Raw genomic sequence first — 14,338 nt, forward strand, 5'->3', positions numbered from 1 at the left:
AGGTTAGAAGTGTAAGGCCTTCTGGGTGCAGGTCCAAGAAACTTGTCATAAATCTGAAATGGGCATTAAGCACAAGGGCTTTGTGTGTGTATATCTTTGTGTACACATGCACTGACCCACATATGCATACACACACACACATAATCCTGTACACACATCCTTGAAGTCTCTCAGTCCTTGGCATGCTGTTTCTATTTCTCCTCTACAGTGTTGGTATTGGAAGGGATATAGGAGCAGATGTAATGAAGCAGAAATCACTCTTCTTTCCCTTGAAAGGCTCTCTCCCTCTGGGGAGGTAGAATTCACACACAGAATGTACAACACTTGTCAATGGCCTGAAACCTTCATCATGACATGCCATTAGGTAAATAAAGCATATGCAGTGTCTCCCATCCTCCTGTGTATTTGTTTGCAAATTCTAAATGCACAGAAACAAGATATAGATTAGAAGCCAGACAGCTCATGGTGCTGTCCGTGATTTCTCTTTTTCTGTTCTTTATCTGTTTTTGTCAAAAGTTTCTACAGAGCATCTGGTGTGAAACAGATGAATAAAGGGATTAGAAACAAGTTTGGAAGGCAAATTTGGGTCTTGGAAGGGAGGTTTCACGTCCGAGATGGGAAAACTCTGCTGGAATCAAAAGTGCTTCCTCATGCAGGGGGGCCTGCCCCCGCTGCGTCTCATAAGTGGTCTGAGTTGGCTCTGGTTGGCTCATTTTACTACACACAGGACTGGTGAGGGATGCAGAGTCAGAGTCAGCCTCCCCATCTGGTGCCCAGATGCTGGATCTCAACTGTAGGTAGCAGGTTTGGCTCTCTGTCTGCGAGCAGATCCTGGGCCTTCCCAGTGGGCCAGAGCTTTGTAAGAGCTGGTCCTGAAAGCCCTCCTTGTGGACTGTGCTCTGTAGAGCTGGCCAAAGCTCCATAAATGCTAGAGCTTTGGCCCATTTCAGGGCTAGTTATTCACTTGAAGGAAAAAGAAAGAGCCCAACATTCTGGAGTTGAAGTTGCTATCATTCAGCTTCATTGGAGAATTAGCTAAAAAGTTCCTGCCCCCTCATACTGTGCTCTACCTTTTGAGGCAGGAACTCTGATTTGGCTTTCTTTTTCTTGCCAGTGATGCAAAGGTCCCGATTTTTCCTTCCCAGAAAGGGGAAAGGGCACCTTTCAGTTCATAAAACACGTACGCTGTGTGTTCTGCATGGTCAACATTATATCAGGTTACTGTTTTGTCTTTAGTAAACACATTTCATGTCTTGCCAATCAAGTGGCCAGATATTTGGGTTTGTAAGGCCTTGCCAATGGCTGCCCTGCCCATGCTCTGACCCTCCTTCTTCCAGCTGCTTATGGGAAAGCTCCTGTCTTCTCTTGCTTCCTTGCCAAAGACCCATGCTTTTTATTTTTTAAAAACTTAAAAAAAAAATTTTAGAACAGTGTTAGTTTCATAGAAAAATTGAGAGGAAGATATAGAGATTTCCCGTATATTCCTGCCCACGCAGGGGCTGGTGCCCATTCTTTGACTCTGCTTTCCGAGCCCGAGTGCCTCCTGGCTGGACCCGGCCTCACTTCTCTGTTTTCCTCCCAGGGCTTCTCCAGGTTTTGCCAGCACGTGTTTGGTGTCTCACTCACCTCTCTGAGTGCTAGAGAGTCAGGCTGGATGAGCCGAAGCGGTCAGGTTCTGACCTCTGGTTGTTCCCGGCGTATGAGAAGCCATGGGCTACTCTGGATGCTGCCATTGGATGGGAGGGATTTTCCCTTTCAATTCACAAAACATCTACTTCCTTGCCTTTCAAAGAACTGTAGCTCTCATCTCTCCAGAGGTTTCAAGTCCTTGGAAATCCCCCAGAGGAGTGCCCCAGCCTTAGATTTACATCAGTTCTCATTGTCTGTTTGGCGGATGTTATGCCCAGGAAGGACCATGGGAATTGTGGATGCAGAAAAATCACATCGCCAGGCTTAAAATGAGAACTGCATTATATGTGGTTCCATTTGATGGATTGATGACAAAGGATTAAGAATCTGGAGGACAGCAACCCCTCTGTCACAAAGGCAGGGCCAGCTTCCCCTGCCTTCGAGGGAATCTGCTTCGATTCAGGGCAGAGTCGCTTCAGCAAGGCGAGTGGTATTTGCCCGCAGGCAGGCTTTGTGGGCAGGGCAGAGGGAAAACGTGACATTGGCTTCCAGAAAATATCTAATCAGGCCAGGCAGCTCAGACTGGCTGCTGCACAAACTAGTACTGGCCTGGACGGCCTTTTGTGCTGGAGGTACTTCTTTATATTAAGACTTCAAAAAGTTTAGATGAGAGATTGTGGCCTTTTAGTACGCCCTCTGTGCCAGCTTCACAGTTTGCTTGGTGAGATTTTCCATTTTTCATTTTTCTCCCTTAAATACAAACCTTTCACAATAAACAAAGGAAATTCTATCACACACACAAATAGGGTTCTGATTTAGCACGCCAGCTTCCACTGATAAAGACAGGAAATTCAGCACTGAGAGCTGAAGCTGTGTCCTAAACTAACCTCCCTGTGAGCAAGCCACCCATAGGCCCCTGGCTCTCAGGACTCAGACAAGGGGGTGGATGCTGGGGTCCCTGGGTGGGTGTCCGCTCCTGTCACACGAACCTGCCTGAGGTTGGGAGGGGACGCAGTTTTGCCGCGTGAAGAGCAGGCATCTGGTTTGGGTTTTTGAATCAGTTGGTGTTTTCCTTAAGGTGGGAGACGGGAGCCCAAACCTCACTGCCCGGTGTACACTCGTGGCCATTCCTTAGCTCTAGCCTCACCCTGAACTTGTTCACACCCACTGAAAACAATGGTGTACATCAGTCTGTAAATGGTGTAAATAAGATACTCTCTACTCTCCCTTGATTTATATTTCTGTTCTGTTGTCTGTAAATCCCAATTTTGTTCAGACCAGTCTTAGATGGTAAAAGCACTCTCGTTGTGTCCGCTGTATACAACCTCAGAAAGAGCCTGCTGTTTAATGCCTCGTGAGGGTCTGCTATATTACAACCTGTTCAACCCGAGAGAGGGTTCACTGTTTACAGCCTCAGAGAGGGCCTGCTGTATACAACCTCTGAGAGGGTCTGCTGTTTACAACCTCACAGAGGACCTGCTATGTACAACCCAAGTGAGGATTCACTGTGTGCAACCTCAGAGAGGGCCACACGTGCCACAATGAATGCTCTTTGATGATCATGAGAGAGTTCTTTGTCGTCTTTGAAATGAGCATGGCCCACATGCCCAGGGCTGGACAAAGCCAGGTGGATATGCACGCATGGAAGAACTGAGGCTCTAAAGTGAAGGAAGCAGAGCAGGGAAGAGTCCTCTTGGCCCGGTAACCGGTTGTCGAGTGCCTCCTTCAGCATGTGTGTGTCAAGCCTGAGTGTGGACCAGCCCCGCTGACCACCCAGAGCCGAGCCAGCCCCAGGCGTAGTGGGGAGGCAGACAGTGATGGAGCACAGATATCCAGATTACATTCCACACCTCTTCTCAAGTCTGCTTGGCAGCAGCGGACTAAGACAGGTCTTCTTCCCTGAGAGGGCAGGGGCATGCTTTCTGGGTTTGTACTGGTTTTCCACTACAGCCCTTGAGTGAGAAGATGCAGAGGACCCCACCTATTGGGGGCAGTGTTTGCAGGGGACGCTGGAGCTGGGGATGGTACCCCATTTCTTCTGGGTTTGCTTTTTCCCTGTGGCACGCTGTGTAAACTTGGTAACAGGCTGGGCCAGCCCCGGGGAAGGAGTGGAAGAAGGCAGCACAGAAGGGCACCCTGAGAGAAGTGTGCTCCACGCAGGCTCTTTTGGAAACTGTTCTCTGAGCCTCTTGAAATAGAAAGTGCATGCATCTTAATGTTTGACATGGAGGAGGTTTTGTTTTGTTTCACTGTCTTTTTTTTCCATTTCAGCGGGCAGCTTGTGCAAGCGGAAGACTCCAGAATGTGACAAGGAGACCTCTATCTGCACCGATCTGGACGGGGTCGCGCTGTGCCAGTGCAAGTCCGGTTACTTCCAGTTCAACAAGATGGACCACTCCTGTCGAGGTAGCGGCTGGTCTGGGGCCTGGGGCCCGAGGGATGGGGGAGGGGCTTCTTTCTGCTCTGGGGGTGACCGTTCTAATCTGGGGGTAACTGGTCCTGGTTGTTTGGCTCCCAGCAGGGTTGAATATGTTATCTCCTTGGAATAATAGCATTATCTCTGACTGGTGCGCACTGGTCTGGCCAATCAGATTCAAAGGAAAAGAAAAGAGAATGGAATGCCTGGGGTGGCCAGGCCTTTTCTTTTTTTTCCTACTTAGAGGAAGTTAGAAAAATTACTGTTTTAATTCCTAAAGCTTTATTCTATTGTCTGCTAATCTTTTAAAATGGAAATACCAGCATGAAGGCAGGGGTGTACCCTTTAGCAGTAGCTGGCAGCTTGGGAGACCTGAGTCAGAACCCTCTTCTGCCTACCCATCCTCTATCATCTAGGGCAAGTCACTTTGCTTGGCTGAGCCTGAGTTCCCTCTTCTGTGCAATGGGTGCAGTGAGACATCATCAGATATTCTAGGAATTAAAGAGGCAGTGGTTATGGAGGTACTTTGTAAGCCATCAGCATTTGCTCTTGTGTTTTACCCAGGTTATTGTTGAACCAGTGGGTTCTGGTTTTAAAGATTTTATGTCAGAAACCTGATTCTGCTAACCTCTTGGGTGAGGATTAAATTCATCCAGTTTCAGATATTGGCTGTTCATTGAATACAGTGCATGAATACTGCTTTAAAATAAAATGAATTAAAATACAGAGCACTGGATACCCTGACTTATAAAAGCCTGCTGCAATTCACAGTCACAGGAAAGCTGGCAGCATAAAGGTGTCATGCAGCCTCAGGCCTCACATCACATGAGAACATGTGTGGCCCAGTTTTCCTGCTCGGCCAACACCTGCCAGTGGCAGATGCACCGGAATCTGAGTAAAGATGGTGTCCTAGGGAAGGGTGACGTGCCACTCATTTCTGTCAGGACTTCCTGTTAGAGGAGAGGATAAAAATGCATCTCAGGGCAATGCGGTATCCTGAGCTTCGGACCCTCTGACTTAGGCACTTTAAAAGTGCACCGTCCCGGCTCTGCATGCAACCCTGGGCGGGGTTTGAGGAGGAGGGCCCACTCTGCGGGGCAGCGGGCCTGATGCTGAAGCTCAGGGCACGCTCAGCACCGCGTCAGTCTATCACTTTGATGTGGAGCTGCTGCTTCCTAGTTCCTTCTTACCTGGTTTCATGCACAGTGCTCCTGGCCTGTCTTAACTGGGGCACCGAGCCCACTTTGGGCGGGCTGGTGGCCTCTGCTGACATCCACAGCTGGGGGCTGTGTGGCCCCTGGGGGCTGAGGAGTGGTGGCTTCTGTACGCAGGGCCTGTGCAATTTCAGCTGGTCTCAAGAGTAGCCCTGCCACCTCTGCTTCTGACTGGCCCAAGTCATTTACCTCTCTTGGCAATTTCCTAATTGTGTCACCTACAGACTAGCGTTAGCAGTAGCAGAGCTGCCGAAGATTTACCAGATGGTGACACAGGCACCAGCAAAGTTATGTGTATTAAGTAGTGACCCAAGAATCGGAATAAGGAAGCCGTGGTTAGCTCTTGGACTTACAGCCAAGGCCCTACTCAGCCTGGTTTCTGCGGCATCCTGTTGGTTAGATTTTCATCCGTGACCATCAGGGCTCTATGATGATCCTGGAGCTCCTTGGGCCACAGACCCATGGCTGGGTTCTGAGGGGTTACAGTGACATCTTCTGGCCATTGGTGCTGGAGCAACAGGGATGGTTAAAAGGAGTACTCTTTAGGACACCTCAAATCTGGGTAAATCCCTGGTGTAAATTGAGGATAAAGGCATGTGGGTGTGTGTTTTCTAAATCTCTACAATTAACAGTTGCATATTAGCAACTGCATATTGTTTTTTGTTGTACACACACATACACACACTTCCTACTATCTCATATAAAATGTCTTTACCAGAGTTTCAAATCATCATGTAAGATTAAAGTAGGTGTCCTTCACATGGATGTCTTTTAGCTTCCTTCCATCATGCAGATGTCCTGATGAATCCCAACTACCCGTTAGCAAGTCTCTTCCTTTGACTGGACTGCAGATACTTGGACAGAGGAGCCTGTCAGGCTTCAGTCCATGAGGTCCCAAAGAGTCGGACACAACTAAGTGACTAACACTTCACAGTGAAGTCTAGGCTGATGTGTGAAGCTCACAGCGCTGCTCAGCGCTCTTCTATGGGATTCTCTAGGCAAGAATACTGGAGTGAGTAGCCTTTCCCTTCTCCAGGGAATCTTCCCAACCCAGGGATCGAACCCAGATCTCTTGCATTGCAGGCAGATTCTTTCCCGTCTGAGCCACTAGGGAAGTGGGTGCCTGTCTGTAGAAATGTTTGTACATTGTAGGGTTCCACAAATGTCTGTTGAAGGAACAAATGGATAATAGGCAGCAAATGTGATATGACAAGTTTGGCAGGTCTTGATTCGGTTTCCTGCAAGGGAGCAAAAAAGCCTTAAAGATTCCACCACGTACTGATTTTATTTTAAAAGGCCAGAAGGCCTGAATTTTCTTATGTTCATATCAATAGGGGGAGCCCACTTTGGGCATATATGAGTACTGCCACATTCACTTCATCTTCAGTGCTGTGTGGGTGAGGGTCCCTTTAGGGTAATGGAGATGAGGAGCTGGGTCTTCAGGCGCACTGGAGTGCCCTGTGACAAGGCTTCCCTCCCAGAGCCCGAGGGCAGCCCATGGTAGCAGTCGGTCTTTGATGAATGATTGAATGAGCCCATCTGAACTATGGAAAGCCAGGCCACTTATGAAGCTACGTGAAAACAGCCCAGCCCATCAGCTCACAGGCAGGACAACACATGGACCTTTCATCTGGGTGGATGACAGCCTTGGCGTGGAAAGCTCCTACCCAGCAAATGAGGGTTGGGTGGGTAGATCTGATGTAAAAACATTTCCAGGAAGAAATGTTCAGAATAGAACAGACTGGTGTGACCTCAGCCTGCCTTGGGGCTGAGATGGGCGGGGATGAGTCACTGGGGCACCTGCAGTCCATGTGGCTGCGCTGCAGTCAGAGCCGAGGGTCACCCAAGGGCAGCCTTCCCTGCTCCCATGACCCAGCTGTAGTGTGGGGACTGCCAGGCATGGCACTTCCACTCCAGGGAGGCAGGAGTGCTCTGCTTGTTCCTTAGAGAAGGTCCCACCGGCGTAAGGGCTTCCCTGGTGGCTCAGATGGTAAAGAATCTGCTTGAAATGCAGAAGACATAAGAGACTCGGGTTTGATCCCTGGGTGGGAAAGATGCTCTAGAAAAGAGAATGGCTGCCACTCCAGTATTCCTGCCTGAAGAATTCCTTGGACTGAGGAGCCTGGTGGGCTATAGTCCATGGGGTTGCAAAGAGTCAGACACAACTGAGCGACACACCCACACCCACCCCTACATGAGGCCTGCTCAAAGTCATCAAAGGTTTGGGAGCGGGGCCTGGTTCCTCCTTCCTGAAATGGGGCATGATCATACTCCACCTTGTTGCAAAAATGATTTGAAGCACCTAATGAAAATTCACTGTAACAAAATGAGATTTAATTTAAAAGGTAAATAAGGTTGAAGGAGAAATACAATGACTACTTTGTTGAGGCTAGAAGGAATGTGAACATACTAAAAGATATACCCTAAGTTCTCACTTGTTTGGTAAAGATAGGCAATCAAGTTCTGAGCATCTGGGACGCTACGGTAAAGAGAGAAACATGATTTTGAAAAAATATATATATAGTGACCATAAAATAAAGGACCATCCCCATTTTTCTAGGTCCTGGGACCCAAGAGAAGTTTCTCTGGGAAGTCCACATCACGAGGTTACTGAGTGGTATTGTGGCAATGATAGCCTGTGATAAATACCCTAGGCCATGCCTGGGGCTGCTGCTAGTAATAGATTGCCTTTAATAAATAGAGTGTAGCTCAGGAGAAGTGAATCCAGGGGAGCTGAAACATTGCAGTGCAGGCTCACAGCTCTCATGATCTGCTGTGAGAGAATTTAGGTTATTAAGCACAGTATTTCCCACACCATTCTGCAAGACTCAAGTGATATGTCAATAGTCTATGACAATAAAATAGATGCTAGAATCATTTAGTGTCTAACATTTAAAAATAGAACAACATCAAGCATATCTACATGTGTGCGTGCCAAGTCACTGCAGTTGTGTCCGACTCTTTGCGACCCTGTGGATTGTAGCCCCACCAGTCTCCTCTGTCCGTGGGATTCTCCAGGCAAGAAGACTGGAGTGGGTTGCCTTGCGCTTCTCCAGGGGATCTTCCCGATCCAGGAATCGAGCCCTAGTCTCTTGTCTCCTGCATTGGCAGGCAGGTTCTTTAACACTAGCACCACCTGGGAAGCCCACGTAGTTAAATGTTATTATGCACTGGTTCTTGAAGGAGGATGCGGGAAGCCTGTGAGAGCTCTCCCGATCTGTGGGGCCTGCAGCCTCTGAGCCACGTGCTGCTGGCACTCAAGTGTTGCCATCAGTGTGTGTGCTATCTGCCTAGAGATTACTGCTCTATGCTATGTGCCTTTACCTAACTGGGATTCTTGTGTGCTGTGTATATCATACGTTAACCATGAGTCAAATTTCTGTCATTCCTTGCAGCAATGAATTTATCTGAGAGGCTATTTTTTATTATCTACTTTTCATTCAAGCACACGTTATAGCTTGTGATGTTCTATCAGCTTATTGTAGTGCCGAAAATGTTCCATGATCAGATCAGTGCAGGAACTGCTGATCCAGGGGAATGGCTGGCCCACAGCCTTCAGTGAAGCAGTGGTCTATAAGCTTCAGAGCAGAGGGTTCAAAGCTATAGTCCTGTGTGATGTGCTGATTAGGGCTCAGCTAGGTATGTCCAGAATCCACTACACAGACTACAGGGTGAGCGTTCTCTTATAGAAACTGAGGCACCCCCAGGACCATGGCTCTGAAGGTGTCGCAGCTCTCACTTCCTGAGGGAAGGCTGCTGATGGAGCCAATGGCAGGTTAAAGAAGGTTTGACTTACATTAAAGAAGGTGAGGCATTTGTCTTTGCTTTTATGGAAGGAAGTTACTCAGGGACCACAGAGAACTTCCAAAAATAATTGCAAAGGTTAGATAATAATTACAATTACAGTTAGTGGTTACTGTATGCTAGGTGCTGTGGTGAGTCATTTGCATGCCTTATTTTCCTTAATCCCCTCCAAGCAACTATAAAAAAATTATTATTATCTTTTTTTTTTATAGCTGAGAAGCTAGAATCACTAAGAGGTTAAGTTTTTGGGGTCTTTTTGATAAAATTAAAGGTTGAGCCGGCAACAGTATTTAGGCCAGGTTTTAGATAATTCTAAAGTTATTTGTGGGCTTCCCAGGTGGCTCTGTGGTGCAGAATCCACCTGCCAATGCAGGAGACACAGGGTCAATCCCTGGATCAGGAAGATCCTCTGGATAAGGAAATGGCAACCCACACCAGTATTATTGCCTGAAAAATCTCATGGACAGAGGAGCCTGGTGGGCTACGGTCCATAAGGTTGCAGTCAGACATGACTCAGCAACTAAATAACCCACAACAAAGCTATTTTGTAGCCTTTTGGTTCTAGAATATTCTTGTGAACTTTAAGGTGGCTGGTTTTATTAACCATCAGTTGGGCCAAGAGAAGTTAATAGACACGATCACGGATTTTCGTTTTCTCTTTCAGCCTGTGAAGATGGATATAGGCTTGAAAATGAAACCTGTATGAGGTAGGCAGCATGTTCATTTATTCTGATGAATTTGTTCCAAACCTTATTTAGAAGTTATGTCGGTAAATTGCCTCAGTAATTTCTTTTGATATTTGAATCTAATTCTTGTTCTTTTTTTTCTGTCAACTTGCAGTTGCCCATTCGGCCTTGGTGGTCTCAATTGTGGAAACCGTAAGTATGCAGGAGTCCCGAGTTCCATGTGGGCAGGGCTGTTAACATATGTCTGTCCCCTCCCCTCACCCTCAGGTCAGATCTGCTGTCTTCCCAGCTCCCTGGAGAGCAGAGTGCTCTCCAGGGCTGGAGGTTTGTAGGGGAGATAAACATTTATTTATTTATCTAGATAAATTTCCTAGATAGCCGGACAGAAGAGTATCAGTCAATAAATGAGGCTGGGAGGGAGGGACCACCCCCAGGAGGATAGAAGAGCCTCCTGGGTACTTCTCAGAGGGGATGGAACTGGAAGAAGACTGGCAGGTATGGAGGGAGAAGGAATCCTGGCAGAGGGAACAACCTAAACAAAGGTCTTGGGCCAGCCTGGGCCTGTGATTTTGGGGGACAATGTGTAAGTAGGTGTGGCTGAGGACAGAGAGGAAGGTAGAGAGTGAAGGTAGGTTGTCAGATTATGTGAGGATCAAACTCGGGGTTTTTGATAGAGCCTGAGAATTTAGACTCTAGTCAGTAGCCTCTGTAGAACTAGCAAGTCTTAGAGCGGGAAGGCATTTTTGATCAAGAAAATCAAGTCAGGAGACGGTGAGGAGAACAGAGAGTGTGGGGCCATTTAGACCAGCGTCATCAGGGTGGAGGTCAGGGCTGGACACAGACTGGGGAGGCCCCTGATCTTGGCTGACGTTTGCGCTCCTGGAGTGCTATGGTCGAGGGGCACTGACCATGCATGTGGCATGTTTCACACTCAGTTTACTTCTCTGAGAAAAGCAGCTGGGATTCATTTCAGATCACTTTCACTGACAATTTCTTATCCTGAGACCTGAGAAATTAAAGTGACCCTCAAGACTATTGAAAGAAATTCTAGGATACAGGATGAAGAAGGAATAGTAACAGTCAGTATTTTAGGATAGCTTTGTCCCTTATTCTGTAGAATGTGCCAGCAGTCCATTGTCTTAAGTTTACTCGCCCACAAGTAGACTTGACTTTATTTAACTAGAGATGCTACCCTCACCACATCAGTCATAAATTCGAGGTGTTTTAAAAACTCTCATGCCAAAAACAGGAGAGGAGGTGAAGACTAGGTACATCTTTCTTATAGCACACTATCACAGGTGTACTTGGTTTAATAAGAGTGTGAGTGAAACATGATGCGTGGGGAGATGTAGCCAGCTTGGGATGAGCTGGGAGCAGGAGGTGAGGGACCCACCTGCCTGTCCTCCCGGGGCTCTTCAGCCCCTCATAGAAGGAGCCAGTACTTCTCACTTGCTTAACTTAGCTAACCTAGTTAGCTCCCTAACTAGGTTTCACTAGAAAATGCTTCCTATTTCTCTGTGAATGGAAGAGGGAAAATGGATATAGGGAAAAACCGTCGAAAGGGTTGAAAGAGAGTGAAAGGGTTGAAGGCAGTGAGCTGAAGTGTGTTGCTCTTGGTGGCAGTTAGTGGTTTGCTTTTCAGAGATCATTAAATATTGTGTATGTGGAGATTGTACCTCTCCATCCACTAACCGCCCTGTGAATTCCCATGTCTCCGCATGATGTGCATGGGGTCTTGGAAGTAGCAGGATCTCTCTCTGTTCCTGAGATTTCTTTTTCCTCCCTTTTATCCGAATCATCACAGTCATATCCAGCAGAGGGCAGACTCTGGCCTGGATGGCTAGCCTCTCCACCACGTTTTGTTGGGGACTCTGGTTAACTCTGGTGGCGTGAATACCACTTTATGACTTTGACATCTCTTTGCATGTCAGTGTCACAGAGCAGTTAATAGTCACTGATAATAAAGAGCACGTGCCATCTGCGTCTTTCTCTGCGGTCTCAGATCGGCCCTGGTGTGGGTTAAGGAATTGGAGCACCTGACTTTCCTACCCACCTGTGCTGATAGCTAATGCCTTGTGAGCTCTGACTTGTCACTTGGTGTTTTGGGCCAAATAACAGAGATAACCACCCACCCCTGTCACTTCCGCTGTTGCCACCAAAGACAGTTTAAATGCCTTCTTGGGGGTCTGACTCAGGCTGGACCTTTTGTAGAAAAGGAACGCTGCTCTCTGCAGCCTTCTGGGGACACGTGCTCTGCTGCCCAAGCCCCGTGAGATAGGGCACCCTGCTCTGTCCAACCACGCACATGGTCCTGTGGTTCCCTCATGCCTGCCTTCCTGGGAGTCACCCAGCTCTAACGTATTCTGGCTTTAGGCATAACCTCTGACCTGCCTTTCTGCAGCCTATTAGCTTTCTAGTTGCGCCCAGATTTCACTTGTCACTCCTTATAGAGAACGTCCTTCAGACTGGAGAGGGCAGAACAAGCTCTCCTCTCACATCCCGTAGTCCCCATGTGCACCTGGCAAGGCATCCTGCGCCCGGCAGGGCAGGGCGGCACCTGTCTTATCACTGCTCCCCTTTTTCTTTCCATGTAAAGTGTGTGTTTAGATCACAGATCCCAACAATTCCCGCTGTCCTGTGGCTCTAGAATTCTTACAGCGTTGTTGTCAGAGTGTCCTCACTTCCCCTTGTCCTCCTCTCCAGCCTTTCTCAGGCATGCACATTTCCTTCTTTGTGTGAATTTTATAGAGGCTCCTTCTCGCAGTTTTATTATATCTCTCATGACCACATGGTTTGCTTCACCTTTTTTTTCTGTTTTTAAAGTAGGTGAATTTTGTCTTTTCATAACATAAAGAAAAAATACTTGTCCATTAATTTTCCTTCTGTAATCCAAGTTAATTAGCAGACAGATACAAGGGAAGAAGAAAACTAAAGTCTCATCACCCATTAAACCTCACTGCTAATTCCCTGCTGTATATCCTTGCTATGACATGTGGTGGATAAAACCACCAACAGCATCCAGGACCTTGTTAGAAATGCAGGATTTCAAACCTCTTCACTCGACCTGCTGAATTAGAATCAGAATTTTAACCAGACTCCTGGATTTAGTTAATAGGCAGATTTGCATACACCTCACAGTTTAAGAAGCAGTATACCAGAGGTTTGTATGTGTGTCTTTTTAACAAAAATTGAATCTCACAGAAGATACTGTTTTGTAACCTGCCTTTGAACTTAGTAAACTGTGCAGTGTTTTCATTGGCATAAATTTATAAGGTGACTTTAGATAGTTCTGTTAAATTCCACTCTGTATATATCATAATTTACTTAACCATCCCCTCTTATTATCAATTTTAAATCTTTTTTTTTTGTATTGCCATTCTTCTGTTTGTGGTCACTGTCACTTGGTGAGGATAGAACATCATCAGATAGTTTTCCTAGATTACCTTTCTCTGGCTGCAGACATTTTAATCCATCCCTTCTCCTTATCCATGACACATCCTTTTGTAAGTCACCCTTTCCATTCCAATGCCCTGCGTCTCTCCAGTGGAACCTCCTTCCCTGCCAGGCTCCCTGAGCAGCCAGGAGGATGTGGAGTCTGTTTTCCGCATGTCTTGGCGTCTTCCTCCTCTTCCACTGAAACCAAACGTTCAACTTAAAGATCTTTCTGCCTTGTCTTCCCACCCCAGCCCACAGTCTGGTGACAGGTGTATGAAGTCTTCACCTTATAGTTACATTGGGCTCAGAACTCAAACCAGTGGAAACGCTATGTGTCAGCAGGAGTCACTTGTAACACACTGCTCAGAAGGCGGAAGAGTTCGTTGGTTATCTGGCAGTCAGCTGGAAGTCGCGTGCAGCTAACAGCAAACCTCTCACTTGGTGTCAGAACTGAAAGGAAGCAGCCCTGGAAGAGGGAAATGCAATTCTGTCCCTACTCTTGCGTGTTACGGCCACACTTACGGTCTGTAGATGCGAGAAAGGCAAATATTTAAAAGGTACAGAGGGAAAAAAAAGAACGTTGTGAACAGAGTTGTAAAGGAGAGATGATATAAGAGGAGTGGAAAGTTTTAAATGGCAGAACTCTAACCGCACATCAGTAATGAACACAGTGAGAGGGCAAGTGGGAGAACTAAATGAATTTTAAAATGAAATGAATGCGGCCACCTAGAAAGGTCTGTAATGAGGCCTAATTTTAAAGGAAAGCGTATAGGTTGATATGGTTCTGACATCAATTCTGATGTATTTTTTTCCACATCACTAAGCCAGTTATCTCAGTTCTGACACTGTCTCCAGGTACATCCCACAGCTTAAGGCCTGGGTCTGCCGACTTGCCCACCCCACGCCCCCTCCCCAGCAGACCCCAGTCCCGCATCCAGGTTGTCACCTGTGCTTCTGACCAACTGGCTGTAGATCCAAGGTTCCAGTGACCTCTTCCCTGGGGCCCATTAATTTGCTGTACTGGCTCACAGAACTCAGGGAACATTTTACTAGATGCCAGCTTATTAAGAGATGCACGAGACTTCAGGCTTACTGCTGGATAACTAATGATCTCTGCCTCCTCCTGAGCAGTGTGCTGTGAGTCACTCCTGCCA

The 14,338-nt window shown here is 47.1% G+C and overlaps 1 protein-coding gene across 2 annotated transcripts in view; it reads left to right on the forward strand.

Moving 5' to 3' along the window:
• Positions 1 to 14,338, forward strand: part of HEG1 (heart development protein with EGF like domains 1) — an 83,191-nt gene that overhangs the window by 50,680 nt on the left and 18,173 nt on the right. For both annotated transcript variants that reach the window (XM_043875505.1, XM_043875504.1), the window contains exons 13-15: positions 3,901 to 4,035; positions 9,728 to 9,770; positions 9,904 to 9,941. In XM_043875505.1, coding sequence (XP_043731440.1) covers positions 3,901 to 4,035; positions 9,728 to 9,770; positions 9,904 to 9,941 — 216 coding nt within the window. The remainder of the gene's footprint in view (positions 1 to 3,900; positions 4,036 to 9,727; positions 9,771 to 9,903; positions 9,942 to 14,338) is intronic.

This window comes from Cervus elaphus, chromosome 19 (genome assembly GCF_910594005.1).
Source record: "Cervus elaphus chromosome 19, mCerEla1.1, whole genome shotgun sequence".
NCBI lineage: Eukaryota > Metazoa > Chordata > Mammalia > Artiodactyla > Cervidae > Cervus > Cervus elaphus.